The 24,843-nt window shown below is 45.9% G+C and overlaps 2 protein-coding genes across 2 annotated transcripts in view; one reads left to right on the forward strand and one right to left on the reverse strand.

The window, feature by feature from the left end:
• citb (citron rho-interacting serine/threonine kinase b) overlaps positions 1–9,420 on the reverse strand; it is a gene marked incomplete at both ends in the record, with an annotated part of 50,443 nt that extends 41,023 nt beyond the window's left edge. The window contains 6 exon segments of the mRNA XM_084468511.1: positions 880–1,020; positions 1,643–1,696; positions 3,537–3,590; positions 3,684–3,854; positions 8,883–9,002; positions 9,277–9,420. Of these exon segments, the coding sequence (XP_084324637.1) occupies positions 880–1,020; positions 1,643–1,696; positions 3,537–3,590; positions 3,684–3,854; positions 8,883–9,002; positions 9,277–9,420 (684 nt within the window).
• A 14,846-nt stretch (positions 9,421–24,266) lies between these two features.
• bicdl1 (BICD family like cargo adaptor 1) overlaps positions 24,267–24,843 on the forward strand; it is a gene marked incomplete at both ends in the record, with an annotated part of 9,729 nt that continues 9,152 nt past the window's right edge. The window contains one exon of the mRNA XM_084468227.1: positions 24,267–24,671. Coding sequence (XP_084324353.1) covers positions 24,267–24,671 — 405 coding nt within the window. The remainder of the gene's footprint in view (positions 24,672–24,843) is intronic.

Here is a 24,843-nt window from a genome sequence, read left to right on the forward strand (position 1 = left end):
GTGATCAACACACACACACACACACATACACACACACACACACACACACACACACACACACACACAGTCAAACACACACAATCAAATCCTTGATCACTATAGTGGACTTGTCTATTGGACTTGTCTAAGTCCAATGTCCGCAGCCTTACCTGTAGGCATTCTAACCCCAGCTGCTCCTTAATGCCACATATCTGAAATCAGTGTAAGCCCCTTTGGATAAAAGCATTGGCTAAATGAATCAATCTAAAATAGTAATAGAAAGTATTATTTGTTCGTGGGCCTCTTAGTGATAGCCTGTGATTACACTAGTTGACATTCTGTATCTCTCTGCCGTCTAGAGTATGTTGACTCGTCCTATAACATGTAACAATCATAGGATGAGCCAGTGCTACGGGAAGGGAGTTGTGGTTCATGATGCAGGAGCAACATTCTGCATAATATCAAAACAACGGCGGTGCCCGAGTAAAGTGTAGGAATCAACAGAGAAATTAAACATTTTTTATAAGATAGACCGAATAACAATGTTAAAAGATGAAGAGAAATCTGAAAGCTTTCCTCAGAAGAGACTACGTTTTTGCTTCACCTTCCAACCATATTCGGCATGGACGTAGGAAACACATAACTTAGTTATAAAACATGATTGGCTGGAATTTTTTTCAACAACATAGAAGAAGAAAAGGAAAGACCGATTTTCACAAACTTTCAAAAACCGGAAGACCACACAATGATAACCTTTGATTGGTTAACAGTGAAATCCACCAAACGTGAAACACTTAACAATGGATGTTCCCCCCACACCCTGGAGAAGTCATTAGCCTCGCGGGTCTCTGGGGGGGTCGGGGTAATAACCGGGGTAATAACCGGGGTAATAACCGTTACCTCCGTCTCCCGGAGCCGTCGCCGCAGGCTGTCGCTGGCGTCCTCTTTGTTCTGGAACCTCTCCAGCTCTCGCTCCATGCGGTCCTTGGAGCTCCGGATGCTCTGGAGGTGGTCGCTAGAATCTGCACTGGCCTTCACTGCCTTTAGAAGACCAAAGTCATGTTAATAATAAGGAGGAGAAGAAGAAGGGAGCAGGAGAATAATTAGTATCAAATACTTTGTATAAACATCAGGAACACACTGGTTATCAACATGCTGGAGTTCTTTAACTGAATTGGTGAGGCTTTTTACATGTTGCACACTGCCTTGTTCAATGATTGAATAAATAAATATGTAAACGGATACAAGTAGTACTATCCTTATATGTGTGTATACTATACACACCACAGCAATGAATCTACATCAAAGTATCAACACTTGAGTTGAGCTGGAAGAGATAGAGGGCTGGTTTGAGTGGTTTGATCAGTCTATGGTAGTGCATTCAGGAACCGGGAGAGAGAGCGAGACCCACACAGTTAGAAAGAGAACAAGGGGTGAGAGACATAGACAGTTGGAGAGAGAGCAAGGGGTGAGAGACATAGACAGTTGGAGAGAGAGAGCAAGGGGTGAGAGACCCAGACAGTTGGAGAGAGAGCAAGGGGTGAGAGACATAGACAGTTGGAGAGAGAGAGACATCTGCAGAGAGACACCATTACATCTCACGTCTTAGGTAGAGCATTTCAATCTAAATTATTTACAATGTTGCTCAGGTGAAACAATGTACCTTTCCCAACTTATCCTGGAGATCTTGAATCTTAGTCTGCTGTTCGCTGTTAGTCTGAAAAGAAGAATCAGTATCAGTGGTTCAGAAGGTTCAAACTGATTCAGACATGTTTGGTTTGTTAACACTATCCTCATTTAAAATGATCTACTTAGTGACGTCCAAAGCCTCATCCAACAGGTTGTCATGTTTTTGGATTTAGTCGGCTCTTGAATTATTTGTTGCTGACTAGTTTCTTCACTTCCCGAATCAATTCAATAATACCAGGCCCCTGCTTGGTATTATTGAACAGATTCGGGAAGTGAACTAAGCATGGGCCTTTTTGGGATCTGGGGAGACAGTTTGAATATTTGGGTGGGCAAATGGAATTGAGAAAAGAGAGCCAATAGCTAGCATGGCCAATTTAAAGCCTTACTGCTGATTACTCACGTCAAAAGCTGCTCCCATCGTCTCCAAACTCATATAATAATAATCATATAATAATAATACAAATAATAATCCAAACGGTTTTGTAGATTCCTCATAATGATTTATTGTTACCTGCGACACTGCATACAGCATATTTCGTTTTTCAGAACATCTGCAATTCTTCTCATGCTTTCTTACTCATTGACAACAACAATAACAGCTAACGTTAATTACACAATAATATAAGTAGTAATACAAGGTCAAAATTATAAACAAAATAATGCATCTCTCTCTCTCTCTCTCTCTCTCTCTCTCTCTCTCTCTCTCTCTCTCTCTCTCTCTCTCTCTCTCTCTCTCTCTCTCTCTCTCTCTCTCTCTCTCTCTCTCTCTCTCTCTCTCTCTCTCTCCCTCTTTGTCATCCGATACCATAATGCTTGGAGTAGGCAGTGGTTTTACTCCTTATTAAATAATTAGTAAACACCCCAATTAGCAGGCTGATAGGCCCCACTGTGCCGGCGTCTGCCTTCCTGCCCGTCTGATTAAGCTGCTGCCTCACAGCCTGGGGGCCCGTCCACCAGCACCAGTACGCCCCCGGCCCCTACCCCTCCCCCTACCCCTCCCTCGGCCCCTACCCCTCCCTCGGCCCCATCCCCGGCCCCCACCATAACCATGGACTCCTCAGTCTGGAGGATTGGCATTCACAAAGCATTTCTTTGGCACAATGGCACTGGCAAATTAACGTATTTTTTACAAAGAAATACCTTGTTGTAGACGTCTGGATTTTTCTCTCTGATTCTCGCGGTCGTTCTCCCCCTGTCCACCAGATGTCCTCAGACTTGTCCTTCATTCCCCTCACCTGTGTCGACCTGGTCTGTCTTCCCACCTGCGCCTCACTCCCTGATCACTCTCTCCCCGATATACACATGTTCACCCCCTTTGCTCCCGTGCCGTTCGTTGTTTTTTGTCCCTTATACCTTGTGGTTCACCAAATCGTCTTGTTTTCCTGCCTGTTCATGGAACAGAGACATTGAGGTGCTTTGATAAAGGCCCTACATTTTGTTACGTCCTAGGTCGTCTGCGTTAGGATCCATCCAGCCTCGACCTTGCTGCCCCCGCCAGCACCCGACCCTGACAACAGGGGCTCAAGCGGCTAGCGCGCGCACCTGCTAGAGCCTGACCCCCACCTGGGGTCCTGGGCTACACATCATTCCCTCTCTTCTTCAACTGCCCTGTCCATAAAGGCAGAGAAAAGCCCATACAAATGTTTCACAAAGAAAACATGCAATTCTTCTGCAATACTGCAATTTCGAAAGATGTTTTGTTATTATTGGGCATGAAAAAGTGGTCCTCCTATAAAAGGCACAGGTGGCCGCCTGGGGGGGGGGGGGGGTGCACCAGTCGTAGCCTGGAGAGCAGGCTAGAGCAGGCTATCTCCAAGCATAATACCAAGTTTCATTGTGAATGCGAGAACCTTTTTTCCACAGCGTACCTTTTCCAGCTTCCCAATCAGCTCCTCAGTGTCTGATTTGCCCTGTTCCTTGGCCTGTCAACACACAAGAGAGATTCAACATGCTGTCCGATAGCAGCTCATCCCTCGCCCCCCCCCCCGCGCGGTACAGACGGTGGTCTGAACTACCTTCTGCATCCTCTGCTGGTAGTCGGTCGCCTTCCTCTTCAACTCGTCACTGGTCTGCCTGGACTCCTTCAGCTCCGCCTCGTAGAGGTCGCTACGGCGACGGGCGGCAGACAGGTCCTCCTCCAGCTGTCTGATGGCCACACGCATTTCCTCCAGCTGGGCATGGTACTCCTACAGCGGGGGGGGGGGGCGGGGGGGGGGGGGCGACATGAGGAGGAGGAATGGGTTGAGGATGGGGAATGAGGTAAATGGAAGAGGAGATGGGATGAGGAGGAGAGATGACAAGCAGAGCAGTAGAGGAGGGGAAACAGAAGAGACAAGGGAGAAGGAAAGGGCATAGGAGATGAAGGAGAGAGATGAGGAGAAGAGAGAAGAGGAGCAGTAAGGAGAGTTTAGAAAGTTTAGAGTGCTAAAGTTGTCAGCAGTGGTCTCTTGGGAACAGAGTCTGTCTCGGTCCTCTATGCTTCATGACTCCCCCGTACCGAGCCCATATAAATATGATGCGTTCTCCTGTTCATCAATAATACACTCCCCCCAGTCCCACTTGGATACAAGAGAAGTGAACGTACTTTCATGAGAATGGAACATAAATACATATTTCATTGTTTGACATATTTCTTCACGGTCACAAAATATCTGTGATTACCATTCCTTGTGATGATGTTATTGTGTTTGTATCTGTTTAATTTTCCTTCCTGAGAGTGGAATTGATTTATTCTGTTAGTTTAGTCTCAAAACCTTCAGGGAAAAGGTGAGACAGCTGATCATCAGTGTCTACATCCAAAACAGTTGCCCTATGCTGTAGCACCGGTCCATACTCCCAGGAGTCCCTCATGGCATAGTGGCAGTCAGAGCAGCTGTGACTGCAGTCGGCCAGCAGGAGAGAGGCTAGCCAGTGCTTTTTGATGTCAGTGTTGTGATCCCACGCTGACATTCAGGGGAGTTTGGCAAAGAGATCAAATTAGGTGAAAATGTTAAGGCAACAGGCATTCAATGAAGGGAGCTATGAAATCAACTTTTTTGATTTGTTTTCAGTTCTGTGCACTGTTTTATATGCACAGATACATGCAGAAAAACCTTGAACTGAAGACGGATAGGCTTTAACATACAGCTCAGTGACATAGGTCTTTGTTAACATTTGTATGTATGTCCTAACCTCAGCCCTGAAGAAGAAGAGGGGACTGAAAAGGGCAGAAGGAAGGAAGCTAAAACATATGCCAGCACCTTTCCGCCTGTCAGAACGAGAAGCATCATTGCGGCAAACTTTCTAAAAACTCACCTGAAAGTAAAATAATCCCGGGGCAAAATAACTTATTTCATTCTTGGCACAATCATTTATTTTCCCTCTTTTGATTTGCCATCCTTCCAAAGCAATTCCCAGAGGCCTGGAAACCCAGAAAATAACCTGGTGAATATTTGATTTCATTCAAAATGTATCACTCTGAGCGTAGTAAAGGGAACACTGCTGCCAGCCGCCTCACTGCCGCCCCCTTCATCATCACATCATACCCTCGCCATGTCAGTAGAGTAGTGACGTGGACGTCAGTTGACACCATTGTTTTCGGTGCCGGTTGCGTTTCCCTTGTTTTGTGCAAAGGGGATCAGTTCCCAATCTGGGCGTGACGATCACATCAACTGTGTGAAAGACGCCACTATGGAATGTGACATGAACGGCAACAACATGAGCGTGATCATGTGACTACGCGTAGGAGTGAGAAGCTTTTCAGTACCCTAAAGTACCCCCAACCCCCCCCCCCCCCCCCCCCCACCCACCCCCTCATCCTCCATTAGCACGCCCATCATTCCCCATGTAATTCAAAGGAGCATACTGGGGTTAGCTGGGAAGGCAAGTAGAGCGGAAGATGACAACTCCCCGTTAGGACAGCGGCCTCCTCAGAGTGCTCCCCTCGTCTTCTGAGGAGCCAGGGGGGCGGACCGCACGCTGACGCTGTTCGACACCCAAACAGAAGGGCATCTCGGGGGGGTGCCAGGGTCGCCACGGACAGCTGGGGAACGTCTCTGTCTGTTTTTTACGACGTCACACTTTCCCAGAATCCCCCCCAGGGATCAGAGCCAACGCATGTAGCACTGTGGAACCCCCCCCCCCCCACCTCGCCGTCCCCATTGGACGCCACGCCACCAGCTCACTGGACGCCTCGACCGATGGACACAACCGGTGGCTCGGGGTTTTTTCGTGTCGACTTCCTTTGAGACAGAGAGCCCGGGTCTCCCAGGCAATGTAAGCTTGACCGTGACACCCTGCCCAATGCATCAACGCTTTCTTCACTCCAAGGTATAGGGCTCTCTCATCACCATGGCAACCACTTGCACAAGATATATTCAGTGCCTAGTAACCAGTGCCAGAGTAAATGGAGAGAAAATGTGTTTTACTATTACCGTGCTGAATAAATCAACAGGATTTTGCAATGCCTTCTGACACACTGTCAACTTGGCAAAAAAGCAAGACTTCGAGGAAATACAAAACATACATATCCACAAATTGCCCAAATGAACCGGTATTGCCTAGTGCTGAGAAATGTTGCGGAGGCTTGGTGCATTGTGGGTAAACATCACGTTGCACCAAGGGAGGGGCTTTTGAACATTACTGTGTAGGAAAGCTTTTGGATGCAGACAGCAGAGAGAGACACGACTGGTTCTTCTGTCATGTGGTTTATCAGAAAGTAACACCAGAACCATCATGGTACACCACACACCAGGCCCTCCCTCGGTAACACGCCACGGTTACCAGATGAACAGGTTGAACCCCCACTGGAGAACCACCGTCCCGCCAAGCACTTTGATCACGTACGATTAGCCTGCTTAATCAAGGGCAGGGCAGATCAGTCCCAGATGAAAAAATGGGTTTATTTGATGGATCAGCCGATTAAATGCTAATTAAGTTCAACAACAGTGTTTGCCTGAGAGTGTGAAAGGCCAACACTATCAGGACTAGAATATCAGGAGTTACACTTGTGTCTGAAACAGCTACTTCATCTGATCGTTCTGTCGTGACAGGCTGCTCTTCCTCTCGCTCACGGCCAGGTCTGCAGCTCAGCATCTTGCATTCAGAGAAGGGTTGCTGGATTTTGTGGGCATACGGTTCACTCAAGCACTTATCTATCGATTTCAGTCAGTGCATTTCTCTTTCTCTGTCCCAATCTCTTTTCTTTCTTTCTGTCTTTCTTTGTTTTGACTCAATCTCTTACACTCCTTCTCTGAGGGGTGAAGATCATGGCAATTCTTCAAAACAAGGACTAATTAATGCAGGTGTGATGCACACACGCACACACACTGTGAGTGTGCGTCGCACCTGCATTCATTAATCACACACGTACACACACAAACAACAAACACACATGATGAACTGGAACAGAAACACCCACCTCTCGGCTCGGTTCCATCGTTAGATACGTCATTATCGATAGCAGGATAGTATTGCGTTTGAAAGTTCCCAGACTAATGCTAAATATTCATATTTAGTGGGCACTGTATTAATGTTGCAGGTTGCAGTCAAAGCTTGTTGTTGAAGCCAAGTTAGAAACTGAGATCAAGTAAGGAAGATGTTGAATAGGATTTGCTTTGTGGATTACAATATAGAACGATGATACAGATGGAGAGCTGTCCAACTTTCCCCCCTGATTATTCTATCTCTGTACTATGTACAATGGCTGAATCTGTGTATTGATTATTCCATATCTCTGTACTATATAAAATGGCTGTATCTGTATACTGTCAGTGTGAACCACTCTGATGGCCACCGGCAAATACAGTAGGGCTGTGCCCTCACAACGGGAATGTTAATTAGGAAGAAAAAGCTTCCTTTAAGGTTGACTATGGTTGTGTCGTACAATAGAGGGGAGTGGGCACACATATGTACACGTTGTGCATTGACCTTCACTACCTATTTAGTTGGAGTGCAGTGGGGCTAGGTGGGGTGTTTGTCCCCAGTCAGTGTAGCATCAGAGAGAGGGATAGGCAAAGCCCCGCTCAGCTGAGAGAGAGAGAGTGATATTCTGACTGACAATCTAAACCAACCGTCTACATTACATTAGTTTCCCCGCACGAACCAGCAGGTTCTCACATCCCACTGCTTCTCATCAACTCTGGGCACTTTTCAGGTTGTTATTGGAATTTGGAAAGCTTCAAGTGCAACAACCACTAAGGGTGCACTCACACTAGGCAAAGTGTTCCTGTACCGTACTCAAGTACGATTGCCCCCCCCCCCACCCCTACTGTGGCACTAGCGTGTGCTCACACTAGGCAATCTCAACTGGGCCTGAGTACGGTTGCCTCTTGTACATAGGTTGTGTATCCGTGCGTGTGCGCGTGTCGGCTCATTAGCATCTGTACCGTGGCCTGAGCACACCTCTCCGAAGTGTACTGAGGCCACGGAATTGAACTGTACACACTAGCCAAACGATCTAGACTTTAGGGGGCAAACGTACTCGGGCACGGTACAGATGGCCTAGTGTGAGTTCGCCCTCAGTGAGTGGATACCATCACACCTGAAAATATTAGTTTGACAGATAAGTTAATTGTGTTTTTTTGATATAGAATATACACAAAAAGAACAACATCTATGGAAAAACACAAGTCAGGCTTCAGAGGTGAACTTGTGTAGTGTATACAGGTAGTCCTGTTTCTATTAGGACTGGTAGTTTCCATAAATAGAGGTCGCTGTAGGTGCTTAATGGCATGATGACTGATTGCACTCCTGCTCTGCCAAGGCTTGGCGTTCATCATACCCATGTGTAATTATCAATCCAGGGGTGGAGGAAACGGCAGCAAACGTTTCCCAGAGTCCAAACAAAACATGGAAAGAAGGATTCAGGTACTACGCAACACATATCTGGAATCTACTTCCTGACGACTGCAGTTAAATCAAGGTTAAAAACATTTATGTTCACCTTCGCTTTCTGCTCAACTAAACTAAACGATAAGTCATTTCTAACTTATTAATTGTAATCAAATGTCTTTCATGCATTCTTTTAAATCCCATTTCCATGTGTATTCTATGTTTATTATTATTTTATGGATCCTTTTAAATCTAGTTGTTAAAACTATGTCATGCACTCGTTGAAACCCTGTTCTATTTTAACGTACGATGTTTTCATGTGAAGCCCACGGAGGCAGCGTTGTTCATGGAACGCGCTTCATCAATAAAGTTGGGTTGAAGAGCTCCAGTGATCAGACCCCCACCTGCTCCTTGATCTCCTGCAGCTTGTTGCTCTGCTCCCGGATGTCGTGCAGGAGCTGCAGGGCCTTGTCGTCCTCCTGAGAGACCTCCATGCGCGCCTGCTCCAGACTGCGCTTCAGACTCTGGAGAGCACACACACACACACACACACACACACACACACACACACACACACACACACACACACGAACATGCATGCACACACACACACGTCAGTCATGTGATTCGAAGTCTGAACCTTGTAACTTTAGATCTCACGATTGAAACCATCAAATACACTGTGTGTATATGTGTGTGTGGTTATGTGTGTGTGTGTGTGTGTGGTGCGTGCGTGCGTGCGTGCGTGCGTGCGTGCGTGCGTGCGTGCGTGCGTGCGTGCGTGTGTGTGCCCCTCACGCTGCACTCTGTGATGTAGGTCGCCAGGTCCTGCTCCAGGATGCTCCTCTGGGTCTCTGAGGCCTTCAGCTCAACGTCCTTCTGCTGCAGCACTGACTCCAGGTCGGACATCTTCCTCTGCACCAGCGGGATCTCCTGGTCCATCTGAGGACCGCAGCACAGCAGCGACCTGACCCCAAGAACCAACCCTCACCAAGACTGGATGAACGAACTCATTGTTGCTGAATGCATGATTTCCTCATGCACTTTGAAAACAGTTAAAGGTGCCATGACATGCCACCAGGGTGTGGCGTGATTAGCCGTTACGAGCCGTTTTGGAAATCTGCCCCTTATGACATCATAAGGGGCAGAAAGTGGGCGTGTCCACCTAGATGTGTGCTGGATAGATCAGTCTACCAGCCAACCCAGTGGACCGTAGCAAACGTTTCCAGCACACATCACAGGTGGACACGCCCACCTGTGATGTCAAAAGAGGCAAATTTTCAAAACGGCTTGTAATGGCTAACCACACTCACACCTAGTCGTCTAATAATTAATTAGTCACCTTTAAAGTTCACTTGTGGAACTTAGGGATGAAACCTTTTTGATTGGTTCAGTCCGACCCTGTAAACTCTTTAATATTTGTCGCTATAGGTGGCGCTGTGAAACACAGACGACTCATTACAGTACATCAATATATGCTGATGTCTGCCTCAGTAGCCATGGAAGAGTGCATGTGTGTTTGCTTTTTTAATGAAGATGGCTGCCTGTGAATTGGAAGCACTCATAGAGTGATGCATTGTTGCTATTAGCTACGCTTAGACCAGTGTTAGACAGGGCAAGGAGCCAAGGAGCAAGGCAGAGGCACTCGGATCTGTGTCTGTGTGTCCTGGATAGAGAGAGCATATACCTTTGTTGAGAGGAATCTGTGTTTGATTCCAGCCTTTTCCCCAACCTGCCGGTATGTTCAAATATGTTTGAATAAGGTATTATTTAGAGATTAGTCAAGTTTAGGTATTAGATATAGCTAAGTTTTGGCATTAGGTTTGATACAATTAAATGTAGGTATTAGGTTAGATATAGTTACATCATGTAGGCATTAGGTTAGATAGGTTGGAGATGGTTAAGTTTAGGGTTTAAGGTTAGGTTAGGTATAAGGTAAGAGATGGTTAAGTTTAGGGTTTGGTTTAAGGTTAGGTTAGGTATAAGGTAAGAGAGGGATAACACTGTTAGAGAGGCTTATGTTTAGGTATTTGGTTAGGGAAGGTTAAGTTAAGGTATTAGCTTAGAGATGGTTGAGTTGAGGTATTATGTTACAAATAGTTAAGTTGAGGTATTAGGTTTGATAAAGTGAAGTGTATGTATAAGGTTAGACATAGTCACATTTATGCATTAGGATAGATATAGATACGTTTAGGTATCCATCGTGAATGCCCCTAATGTATTTCCCTATGATTACCATATGACAGGTCCTGATATTTACCCCCGCTGAAGAGATTGGTGGAGATTGGTGCCAAGACAAAAAACACATCGTGTATGCGCAGTACTGTACATGCATAATGCACAGTGCATCACTGGGAGCAGGGCCGACAGTATCTCCGTGCTAAAGCGACAGTTTGCCGTGTACAGTAGTACACACACGGGACGCAGCAGGTGATACCTGGGACGACGCGCACGCCGGCAGCACACGGCACTCGGTGTCACGCTGGGCGTCTCTCGGCTGAGAGCGATTACAGTCCTTTTATTATTTGTCTTGATGGAGATGAGAAACGCGTGGGGGGGGGATGTAGTCGCTAATCTGTAGGAGAAAAAAGAGCGTGGGAGAGGGAGAGAGAGAGAGAGAGAGAGAGAGAGAGAGAGAGAGAGAGAGAGAGAGAGAGAGAGAGAGAGAGAGAGAGAGAGAGAGAGAGAGTATGAGATAAACCGTCACCAGCGCTCTGTACAGACAGCCTCTCCTGCGAGCTGAAGTGCTGAAGCGCCGCATTTATTCAACGCACTTCACCGTTTACAAACACAATATGGTAACGTGACATTTTCAAGCCCGTTCGAGTGGGACGGGCAAGCTCATAAATGTTACAGGGAATATGTGCAGGCGTATGGCGGCAGAAAATGTTATGTTCTTACAAAACTTTTGGTTTCAATCGAAAGGAAACAATGGACTGAGGGTTTGATTCATTGCAGTCATAACGAGATGTTCCCTCTGTTGCCAAACAGCCAATCAAATTAGATGAGAAACAGGATGCGGTTAACCACAAGATGACACTATACTATTCTAAGGCCAAGGACCCTAAACGCATGATAACATCATTTGTTTACTCGCAGAGTGTGATCAAGACATGAACACACATTTTGTTGCCCACCATGTCATTGCATCATCACACAGACAATTAGCAAACCGGCAATATGCTGGTAAAGTTTCATAGATCAGAGGAGTGGGAGTCCCCTGGAGCAATAACGTGCAAATGAGCACGAGGGTTGTTGTTGGTGAAGAAGCTAAAAATAGCAGGTCGTTTGCGTGTACACAACGTGCCTTCAGCCAGGATTGGATACATTCGGCAGCCTTTGTGATCCAGAGGCAGGTGGTAGAATGAGCGACAGAGGCAGCAGAGAGAAAGAAAAAGAGAAACAGAGAGAGAGAGAGTCTATTTAAAGCATAAGGCTCAAGAACTCCCACTCCTCCACACTGGCGCACCAAACCCTCGCCTACGCAAGCTCCAGGGAGGGTTTTTTTTAAATGCCGCCCCGTGTTCCAACTCCCCACAGACCAACCCCCGGTAGGTATATGTTATTCAGAGGCGGGGGGGGGGGGGGGGGGAATGATGTCCATGCAATAGCATGGACATCATCATGCAGTGCCACTACCTGATCCACATCTTGTAAACACCGGACGTTAGCAGTCCGGTGCACTGCCTCCTGGCATCGCTAACATAATTACGTTTGATCGCATAAAACATGGCTCTGCCCAGTAATGTGATTGATCTAATCTTTCGCTTGTAGGTTCATTCTGGAGACCAGGGGACTAAACAGCAGCACGACAGGCCAAGAAGCCCAAGCCGTGAGGCTTTTCAGCCACTCTGTATCGACAATGTGACACAACCGAAAGGAGAAACAGGTGGCAACGCTGGTTTTCTGCATATGTCACCGTAATAGCCCGCACACACCCCCGAGGATCTGCAGCAAGTTGAGATGTCGGGAACATAAGCTGACATCACATCGAGAGTGTGACTGATGCCTGCTCCGTGGGGCTGTCCCCTAATGCAAATCTCAGCGGCTAACTGATAGGTCAGGATTCTACTAGGGGAAGATTATACCACCTCATCCCGCCGATGAAAACCAGTGAGCCGTTATTGTGCATGTTGGTGGGAGTAGGCACTTTGAGTAAAGCACACTATCAGAGAAAACCCATAGCTTGCTCAGTAACATGGTTCCGTAGGGAGTAGTCAGTCCTGATATGGAGCTCCAGATGGGTGCGGATTTGCTCGTCTTCCCCCTCTCTACCTCTTCTCCCTATGAGGGGAGCAACCTGCCCGTGCAGCTAGACTCCTCTGCTGCAATAATAAACATCCACAGCAATTGTCACTACTTCTGCCAAAACATAAGTATGGCCAATGTGGATAGCCTTGTGAGATCTGTGTACTGATCTTGCAAGTTCACATCCGGTTTTCCCTTTGAAGATCAGTCTGACTTCCAGCCTGTTGATCAGTCTGAAATGATAGGATCCATCAGTGGGGGGGGGGGGGGGGGGGTTCAGCTCAGGGAAACGAGAACTTGAGTTTGCAGAATTACAAAAACAATGGCGACCCCTGAGGAAAGAATAGCAATCAAAGTAGCAATCAAAACTGTGTGAATCTGATACAGACCGAATAAATATAAACAGAAATTTGCACATTTCTGTGCACAACGGACTGTTTCACGGACTGTCCCAGTTTCCAGCAAGTTTTTCCTCAGTTAGCCCCACCCCGACACGTCTCATTACGCATTCTCTGAAACCACAAGTAACAAGGGAAATATAACGCACGCAAACAAAGCCATGACACAGGCCTGACGGTGCTCTGCGTCTGTGGGTTGATGAATGCAGCCCGGGCTGTGAGTCAGAGGCGTTGAGGAGGCGTAGAGTGGGGGTGAGGTTGGATCCCGGTCCTGGTGTGGCTCTTTATACAGACCGGGGGGGGGGGGGGGGGGGGGGGGCAGGGGACTCTGCTGCTACGGGGGGGGGGGTGTGGGCGGTGGAGAATCACGAAGCACTTTAAACAATGGAGTGGTAGCGCAGACTATCTGACAAAGTCGAGGTCACCGCCCCCCCCCCCCCCCCCCCCCCCCCATCCCATCGTCTCTCATTCCTCTGTCAGGGCAACCTCTCTTGGAGTATTATTGAGATATTTTGAATGCCCGTTGTCACGCTAAATTAGTGATAGCGCGTACATGTGGCTGAAACGGAGTGCTCCAGGCCCCGTCGTCACAGCAGTAGGGACACAGAGTTCTGTGTTTCCAGAATTGTGTTGACATGGTTTACTGGTTCAGCTGAAACTGAGCCTAGTCATGTGACCTCCTACAGAGGGTGGACCCAGGACTCCTACCTTGGTCATGAGACCTAGAGAGGATGGAGTCAGGACTCCTACCCTAGTCATGTGACCTCCTACAGAGGATGGACCCAGGACTCCTACCTTAGTCATGAGACCTAGAGAGGATGGAGTCAGGACTCCTACCCTAGTCATGTGACCTCCTACAGAGGATGGACCCAGGACTCCTACCTTAGTCATGAGACCTAGAGAGGATGGAGTCAGGACTCCTACCCTAGTCATGTGACCTCCTACAGAGGATGGAGTCCGGACTCCTACCCTAGTCACCCTCCTATGTCCTCTTCCAGTAGGAACTGGGTGAGTAAAATAGCAATCATTGGGAAACACCTGGAGAAATGACATGCATTTCCTCTGTGTGCGCTGGAGCAGACGCAGCCTGCTGCTGCATGGTGGGTATGTTCCAGCCCCAAATGTAATGCCTTCCATCTCAGCTGTCTGCCCCATCCCATCAGTTCGGTCTCACCCCACCGAGCAAGTCCTCTTCTCTTTTTCAAGGATTCAAATATTGTGCCGACAACTACCTGCTGTGAACTAAGCCGTGTGAACTGTTGAATGTATACTCGTTGACTTATGAACTGTTGTACGTATACGCGTTGACGGAGTATTTAAGGAGTGAGGCTGTTCTGATATATGATCAGATGTTTAATCTGATCATTTTGGATACAGGTTCCCTTTTGTTGACAATCAAGTGAACTATTCGTAAGACAAAATAAGAATTATGTTAGGATATACACTTCTCATTTATAAATATGACCAATAATGAGTAATACTTGTTGTTTGTGGTCAACCATTCACCATATATTCCTCTGTGATATCCGTGTTAGGTGACAAACAGCCACTGGTGCACACAGCCCTCTTCCTTCCAGAAGTAAGCAAAACACAGGTCAGATATTTGAGGAAAACCTGACGCGTAGGAATTTACTGCTGCCGTCACCAAAGTGTTTGTCAAATGTCTGTTTCTCAGATGGGGGAGCTAGTACCCCTATGGGGACCTCAGGCTATTGCTGGCGACACTCAGAATAGCATTGTTTTGTTGAGATGCTCTTATATCCATAGCAATTACATGCAATCGAATGTCCTCGATTTTTTATTGTAAAAATATGTTCAATTGTGGGTTACTTTTGTGGTTAGCACTGTTCATTAACAGCAGGTCCACCATTCAAACCCAACTTATGTCATTATTAAAAAAGATGGGCTGACCAAGGCACTCTTTTTAAAGTTAAAAAAAAAAAAAAAAAGTTAAAGCTTTAATAAATAGGCTAACTCATATTGGAATTCTTAAAAGTTGCCAACATGTTTGGGCCATTGTAGGCCTTCATCAGGGCAAGGAGTTCATTAACAACAGGTCCACCATTCAAACCCAACAGAAGTTGTCCATGCTCTGCCTGTGTTCATGTAGGCTTCCTTTGGTTTTCTCCTCCTCAGCGTGTTTCATACATATTTAAAAGAGACCATTTCACAATATAAACTTCCCCACATTCAAACTTTGTCCAAGCATACTATCCGACGAATCCACCCAGCAATCACAACTTGATTACCAGTGGATGTTCATGAGTCGCAAAAAAACCCCGTCTCCAGCTCTATCAGAGAGCTCCATCAGACTCAGCTGGGTACCTCTAAAGCGGGCCCTGTCCGTGGGTGCCATTGGTCAGGATGAACGACACTTCAACTGCATTCATCTGTAAATCCATTTAGAGTTAGGGGGAGAATGCATGCGACGCCCAGGCCCCGGATTACTGGGAATCCAGTCGAGGAGAATCCACAAAGGCTTCTACTGGGGCTTTAGGGTTAGGGTTAGACAGGAAGACGAACAGGAGAGCCAGAGAGCTGCAGCAGCCTGGTTCAAATTATCATGCATGGAAGTGTGCTGGGGAACGCTCTGTCACTCTGCTGGCTGTCCCTGCTTCTCCCTCCCGCTCCTCGTCAAGGTAAAGACTAAATAACTGGAATAGAATCAATCCACATCCAAACAAGTGTATTGTTTTCCTCCCAGATTAGGAGGAAAGTGCATCATGTGGCGAGCATTGTGCAGGTTATTTGGTATTGCTTTTACTGTTGATTGGTAGCATGAAACCAAACACAGTGGTTAAAAAGCAAAGATTGCACACAGACAGACAGCCATTCCATTTGGTGAACTGTAGAATCAGAGAGCCATGCCATTGAACTATTATATAAATCAGTAACTCATCAATTCAAATGGTGTGATGTCAATGGATCAGCAATAAATCCATCTGTGTTTCTATCCATCCATCCTGCTTTAAGAGTCATGCAATGTATCCATTATGCCTGATCTTTTATTCAGACCGTCATGTGGTTGCTAATCCTGTTGAACAGGATCCAGAGTGATAACGAATCCTCCACCTTCCTTCCACTAGCCTTGTTTCCATAGAGATGCTCTCTCCTCCAACCACATCTTTCATCATTTCAGAAAATGCATCAAGCAGGAAAAAAAAGACTTAAATTCAGCAAAGCCGTCTTTATAGGTTTCCTGCATGATAATATCAAGGTTATACATTACACCACTCAGGGGGCTGTTGTAGATTAAGTGGAGTGTGTTGTGGGAATCTACAGACTCTTCTAGGATTACTCAACATCATCAACATTGGAACAACTTTTTGCCTAAAGAAGAAATCCAAAGGGGCCGTACACGGACAGCTTGTACATGACAGCGGGGAATCCCGAAGCCCCCCTTTAGGGCGGTATGTACCCTGTGAAAGAGGAGCCGCTGCTCCTGTAAGCAACCTGGAGGTACAGGTAAACAAAGACACAGCCGCCTGCGCGTCGTGACCAGGACTCCTCGTGGATTTACACTTTGCTCGTCAAACCTCGGCTTCTTTCGCGCTTCGGATCAATCATGAACGTGTGGAGGGATCAGTCAATCATTCAAAACACCACTCAAACAACACGTCAGCTGACCAATCATGCTGCTTAAGATCAGGCACGTAAAAAAAAAATCAAAATACTTAAAAATGAATTGGCATGTAATAACAACACTACATATTAACATCCAGGTGTGAAACACAGCACAGCTGTCAAACCAAACATCACTTTCCCTGATGTGTCAGTCAATCACACCCTCTTAAAAATTAACAAAATAAATAGATTTCTCCTCTTGTCCTTTACATATGTCAGCAGAAGAGCACGGTACTCACTCAGAGCCGGCCAGCGCCTCCACCGAGCTCCTTAGAAGGGGCTCCTCCTTGTCCTGTGAGCCCGATCATGTGGGGTCTCCTTCGGAAGCCACCAGCCAGGACGAGAGCTTTGCTGGTTCATCAAATTTGTGGATGGCATCCTAACTGAGTGCAGGGTGGGAGGAGTGAGAGAGTAGAGAGAGAACGGCAGAGAACAAGAGAGAGGGAGAGAGAGAGCGAGAGAGAGAGAGAGGGAGAGAGGGAGAGAGTGAGAGAGGGAGAGAGGGAGAGAGAGCGAGAGAGAGAGAGAGAGAGAGAGAGAGAGAGAGAGAGAGAGAGAGGGAGAGAGCGAGAGCGAGGAAGAGACGAAGAAACACAATGAAAGAAGAGAGAAATATACACTATGGCAGGGCGAGAACTGCGAGCAGTGTGAGTGAACAGAGATAAGGAGAGATGGAGAGAGAGCGAGAGCGAGAGAGAGAGAGAGAGAGAGAGAGAGGGAGAGCGGGAGAGAGAGGAAGAGGAGGGAGAACAGAGCAGAGAAACTGCGTCGTAGAGTAATGCAGCAGTCCACTGAAAGCACGACCCCATCGACAGGCAAGGAACGTCTCCCTCTCTCTCTGACATGCAAACACACACACGCACACGTGCACCCGCACACACACACACACACTCCTCTCCTACCCACACAACTCTTTTCTCCCTCTCTCCGTTCTGCAGCAGATCTGATCACATCAGAAACACATCTCAACTCACTGTCCAACCAGTCAACTCTCAAAAACAAAGCCCTGCTTCTGTGTTTTCCATGTTGATATATGTAGTCTATAACCTGTTAGTCTTAACAGTCTTAACAGTGCATAAGTGCTACTGTAATGTAGTTATTAGCAGGCCTGGGATGTTGACGTCATCGTTTTATGGGCAAAGACATTTCTGAAGATTGCAGTTGCCATGAGCGAACCTGACTGCAAATGACAACATAATAACACGTTAGCGTCAGGCAACCGAAGTGCCTTTAACTATTTATAGCTAAATCTACCACTGGCCCCCACTGCCTTTCACCGCTAATCCATTTCCACATTTGCGCTGGAAATGTACAATTCCAACCTGAGGACAATTTATTAATGAACCAAAGGTGGCCAAACACAGATGAGGAAACCTCTGTGTAGGGCCCAAACAGAACCATCAGTGGCCCTAGTTTGAAATGCAATTGCCCTAAGTTGATTAAAGGTGCCATGACGTGCAACCAGGTGTGGCGTGATTAGCCGTTACAAGACGTTTTGGAGATCTGCCCCTTATGACATCATAAGGGGCAGAAAGTGGGCGTGTCCACCTAGATGTGTGCTGGATAGAGTCCAGTCTATTAGCCTACCCAGTGGACTGTTGCAAACGTTGCTCATCTATCCGTCACACATCTAGGTGGACACGCACACCTGTGATGTCATAAGGGGCAGATTTCCAAAACGGCTTGCAACGGCTAATCACACCACACCTGGTGGCGCGTCATGGCACCTTTGACTTAAATGCAGCTGACCAAGTGTGGGTCCTCTAGACTCTATAGACCTTCAAATGTGTGTCCCTCTAAACTACAGTTCATCAAGTCTGCCTCAGTTTAAACTACATATCAACAAGTATAGGTCCCTCTAAACTAAAGATGATCAAGTGTGCGTCCATTTAAACTACAGATCATGACGGGTGGGTCCCTCTAACATACAATCGTATCAAGCGTGGGTCCTTCCCAACTACAGGTCATTAAGTCTGAGTCCATTTACACTACAGATAATGAAGTGTGGGTCCCTCTAACCTAGAGACCACCATTTATATAATAGCAGGACCAGACTGGAATAGGGTTTCATAACACACAGTCTGGGCTGGATGACGGCCTTGTACAGGGGTCATTGTAAGGAGCGCAGACTTCACACGTTGTAGGTTGGCCTGTGGTGCCACAATATCAGCGAGAGCTAATTGATGCCTTATTTGAACAGAGATTCACACTCACACATACACAAAAATACACACACACACACACACACACACACACACACACACAATATTACACACTCGCACACAGAGCACAGACAGGACCAGATGGCAAAACATATCTTGGCAAGGCAGCACTCACACATAAGGTGCAGGTGCAATACCTTACAGTGAATGACCATGACAGCAGCCCACAGCAAAAAGCCCAAACGTCCACCATGCATAATGTTTAATGTGGGGAAGTATTCCAACGGCACGCCTTGGTATTCAAAGGGCACCAAATCACTGCTGCTAAAACTATCACCCTGCATTGATTAATACATTAGGCTTGTTTTTTTTTGGGAAGACTTATATTATCCTTTTGGTCAGAGTTGCCAGAAACCTTTAAATCCTCACAATGCAGACAGACAAGAAAAGGTCAGGACAATCTGTACTATTATAAATGCTGCATATATATCTCCCAGGGAATTCTCTAAACGTCCACTTCTGAAACTGCAGTCCTGCAAATTCTTCTTATATAACTTCAGAACTCAATGTCGAGGATTACCAATAAAGGTTTTTTTGGGTAAAGAAACTTGTGATAAATTATAAATAGAAGCTCACTCCTCGCTAGTGGAATTACATAATGCAGCTCGTTGCCAGGGGGATGTGATCGATAGAAACACAGCTGTAGCTTCGGCTGTGTCAGAGCAAGCCGCTGGTCCACCGATGCACCGAAACCTCTGCATCCGCACACCATATGATGTCTGAGAGGGAGGCGTTGTACCTGGGTGAAATTAAACCTCATGTTATTGTGAGCCGTTGCCCTATAGTGTAAACAAGATAAAGCAGCTTTAAGAAACAACCAGTTCTTAATATCTCAGTGGTTGATACGTGGCTTCACAAAACAAGACGGCATCATGAACATGTTCACTGAGTGGTAAGAGAGGGGTTTTAGTCGCTTTTTGATTCATGACTATTAATACAGAACTGGTCGAATGTTTTGCTGTGAATCCAAGGAATGGTGGGAGAGAGTCGCAGGGGCATTCTGCTGATGTAACCTAGCAACAAGGTATTGTAATATAAGGCCCATCGTCGTCGCTTAATATCGCAGGAAGGGAAGGAATCCACAATGAATTATGAAATTACAGGGAAATGATTTTCTATTGTTTTAATATACAAGGGTTTAAAAATGTGTTTATATTTTCAGTTAAAAATTTGTCTTGCAACTTGTTAGCAGTGACACTGACAGGACACTAACTCAGTGGAAGACACTGAGTTAGTGACTCAGGGAATATTGCAATAGTAGTAATTATTATTATTAATAATAATAATATTTATATTTATAATGCGTATTATGGGATCCCTAAGGTCCTCCAAATAACATATACCATTATATACTTTCTTTATACTTTCTGAGGCTATTTTTATACAATTATTCTATAAATTGTTTTTCTAGGTTGTGCGTTGACATAAAGCCATCATATATGACTTGAATCCACTCCTGGGGTCACCTAAAGCCCCAAAACTACATTTTTCCTCATCAAAGTCAATCATTGAATTTTCTGCACATACAAAAAATGTGTCTTCGTAGTGTTTTCCATGGGAACCATGATGCATATCAGCACACACACAGTGAAACCTTAAAGGTGCTGTGCATAGAATGAAGTAGCATCTCGCGGAATGGACCTAGCGGAAACTGAATATAATAATCATAAGTATGTTATAATAAGTGTATAATTCCATGAAAAAATAATAATTTAAATTTTGTTACCTTAGCAATAGAAGGATATTTTTATATCTACCCAAGAGCGGGTCCTCTTCCATGGCCATGATGCACACCATTTTCTACAGTAGCCCAGAATGGACAAACGACAAACGGAGAGGATGCGTTTTAATTTTTGTATCATAATCACTATCTTACTTGTAAGATAGTCCTATAGTTTAAAGACATAATAATTAACTTAAATTCATAAATCAATCAAGGAACCTCCTCACTTGACCCTTGGATAAATATTTCATGTGTTACATATGACAATATCTATAAAGAACCATTTATACCCAGTTTAGATGCAGATATTCTCGAGCAGTGTGGCTCAAGCAAGTAAGTGGAAAATTGGGCAAATAAATTGTGTGTTGTGTTGTAGAACCACAAATACAGTATAAGATATAGGATAAAGAAAAAAAAGATTGACTGGTTCGATTCGATAAATTACTGAAGAAGAAACACTGCCATCTTCTGGCCTAAACACAGAAGTAACGCCGTTTTCTGCTCGATACCAATACTTTGTATAAATTAGGGGCGGTTGAAGGAAAAATACTGCAGACTAGAGGATCGGTTGCATAGCAGCGAGTCGACCCTTGCCTTGCTGAGAGGGAAGCACTATGAGGATGATACACGGTTTAGATGTTATGCAACAGTGATCATCAGCAATAGTCAGAGGAGGTGACAGTTGACTACTCGTGATAGCCTACTGCACTAATAATAATCAAATAATTTAACCCCATTTAGTGATAATTGATCAAATGTGTATTCGGAAAATCTAACGAAATATTTTCCACTAGTAGGTTTATGATAATTTATTAGCATGCGTCATGTTGTAGTCCCGTTAGCTTAAGATCATCATTTTATCAATAGGCGGCCTACAAACAATTTGATTACAATCAATGTAATTAATTTGGGATTATGTCAAATGTAGTCTCATATATCAGATTTTAGATTAATATCTAATGTCCGATGGCAGATGGGCTCACATCTGGCTGAAAGGGGCGTTTCTCCTTATAATAATTTCCGACCAATCATGTGGCTGGAGACGGCGATCTATAAATGTGAAGTAATTGGATAACACTAAACGTGGCCTGCACTGTAGTAAAATGGAGAAAAAAAGGTATTTAAAGGTTTCAAATCCACACCGTGTAGCCTGACTACTGAAGGAATACACTTATTACAATCCTCTTCATGATTCACTTGTGGGAATGAGTTATCTTCGTTATCTCCGAGGTGTTATAACAGGTCTACAACAGGAGTCATTGTACGTCCCCCCGCACACATGCAAAGCAGCTAACCGGGATCTTAGAGTCGCAAAGTTTAGGACCCCTCCCAGTTAGTAGGCAGGAGAATTTCAGATTAAAAGAACCTCAGTCATAGTGTTCTCTAAACAGTGTTGCCAGATTGGGCCAGATGTCCCACGCAATCTGGCAACCCTGGTGAACCAGGTCCAGCGCCAACCAGAGCACCTCGGCTGGCTTGGCGGGGGGGACTGATTTTGGGATGGTCGATGGTAAGATACCAGTCTGGCAGTGGTATGGGGAGTTTTTTTTTCAATGTAATTTCAGTTACTTAATAAACTTTAAGGATAGGGCTATCCCACGAATCAATATTTAACTTAATTTTGCCCTTGTTATAATTTGAACAGCTGTGGTATTAGACTATAAAATGATGGTGTCTATCACGATCTACTTATCCCTTATTTTCGCTCGTTTGTCAAAATGGGTTTGCGAAGGGCTGTAATGAAATCACCCATCAGCGTCTGAGCGGACCTATAGCCTTTGGGTATCAAACTGCAGGGGGAGGGGCTGTGACCCATTTATTTTGAATGGGTTTTATTTTTTTTTTCATTTCATAACCTCGAGAGCCTCTGTGGACAATAGCTCAACATTACCCTCCCCCCTTTTCAATCCAACGGTGAGAATGGAACCGCCAACCCTCAGAGATGGGCACCATGGACCCTTTCTTTGCAACCCAATAGGCCACCCTGCCTGTAGAATAGGCCCATATGGATTCAAACTCAAATGATGTAAAATATAGATGTATTTTTCAAATGATATAACATATCATATAATTTATATATTTTATATATAGGCCTATCTTTAGGACTGACGTTACGACATCTCTAGTTACAGCGACCCAAAGTTGTATATGTTTATGCCTACAGCGAGCACATTTCAATCGATAATGATTGATAATGATGTTCAACTTTCAGACATGATTTAAATCAGATATGAAATCACCTACACCCCCATGCTTTCAGAAATGGCTCAACAAAATGATTATACAGATGGAGAGAATACGCTCCTATACAGATCTAAAGCGCCCAACAGATGTGTGTGAACATATTCTGCCCATTTAGTGACCATCTCAAAAATAAATAATTGTAATAACATATTATTATTAGTCATATGTTGTAGTGATGCAACCCTGTACTATTCCCCCTTTACCTGTATTCTTGTGACACCTTAATATCTTGAAAATTGCCTTGAAGTAAGTTTATATAGTAGTTAATACGTTTATTTACTAATAGTTTGACCGACAAACAGCTCTTCTTCTTCTTCTTCCCCCTTTTTGTTGTTTTTGTTTTTGTTTCTTTGATCTAAAACTGAAAATAAAATATATTTACAATGATGTCAAACCAAAAAGTGATAATGTCCCCCTTAAATTCGCTAAATGCTGGTTTCAGGGTCCTCCTGGTTTTCCTCCAGGTGAAGGTGTGTGCTCCGTCACACTTCATCGTCATTCACCCGAGGCCCGAGCTATAGCCTGCCCTCGAGCCGGCCTACTCTTTATAACAATAACAAACACATGTGCTATAATACACAATATAATACTATTCACTCTACATCAGCCCTACCGCACTGGATGACGCGCAGCCTCTGGAACGAAGGGCCAATCAAGTCTAATCATGTCCCATCGCGTGCCATTCGTCTGGTGGTTAAGCACCAAAATATGGCGCTATCCTCCTCAGCCAATGGGGAGACGTGTGTAACCGCTCGCGCGTGACGTGGCAGCACGTTCGAACGCGCGTTTCGCAGCTAGCGGGCTCGCGCGCTCCGCTGAGTAGTCGACCCTCTGGATGGCTCGCGCCGCCAGTGCACCAGGCCAGTCATTATGGGGGACTGGGACCCCGCCACGGGCTGGACTCCGACCGACCGGCCGTCACTGAGAGCTCGTCAAGGAGGTTGATGCGCTAATAAGAGAGTTAGCATCGCCGCTAATTAGCCCACGTCGTCAATAAGCTGCCGAAGAGGAGGAGGAGGAGGGGGGGGGGGGTGGGTTACAGCCATCACAACCGCGTCCGGCGGCTTCTTCACCCGGAGACGAGAGGCAGGAGGACGTGAGGGGGGGACGGGGACGGGGACGTGAACGACAGGTGTGATCAGGCAGTCTTTTAAAGACAGGTGTGATCAGGTCTCATAAAGCGCATCTGGTTTGGAGAAGCGGTTTGGCTGCATCCATGGACGAACCGATCGATATGACTGAGCTTCCCGGAAAAACAACACTCAAGTGGGATCAGCCGAAATAAATCAGCCCGGCTCATCCGTCGGCTCTTTTCTCCGCCGGGCGGCGATGTCAGCTGCCCGCCAGGACCTGCACACGACAGCCGGGAGTTCAGCACCGGTGGAGCTGGACAGCGACTGCATGGAGCAGCCGGCGGGGGACCAGGCCAACTCGACCGCACAGGGAACCGTAGGATTTCAGGGTCACTCGCTGTTACAGAATCGCTCCGGAGGCCTCGGGATGGCGTTGGAGGAGGAACTAGCCATGCTCACCGGGGAGCGGGACGACGAGGAGGAGTTACCCGACCCAGGAGCGCCCACGGTGGGCCACGATACGGACTTGTTGTCGCTCTTCCGCCAGAAGGAGAAAGACTTGGTTTTAGCTGCAAAACTTGGCAAGGCACTGCTGGAGAGAAACCAAGACCTAACGAAGCAATATGAGAAGATGAACAAAGATCTTAACGAAAAACTAGAGGTAAATAAAATCGCTAAAAACGATGTTTATAGCGGTTGTAGTTTTGTCCTATGTCAATGTTTTATAATTAGCTGGCCTGTGTGGGCCTTGAGTTAAAAATACAGCCAAGATCATCAGAATCCCCGAGTGGCAACATGTTAGCCCTGTAGGCCTAAGTAGGCCTGTACCGATT

The sequence above is a fragment of the Micromesistius poutassou genome (assembly GCF_964030765.1).
Source record: "Micromesistius poutassou genome assembly, chromosome: 5".
Taxonomy (NCBI): Eukaryota; Metazoa; Chordata; class Actinopteri; order Gadiformes; family Gadidae; genus Micromesistius; species Micromesistius poutassou.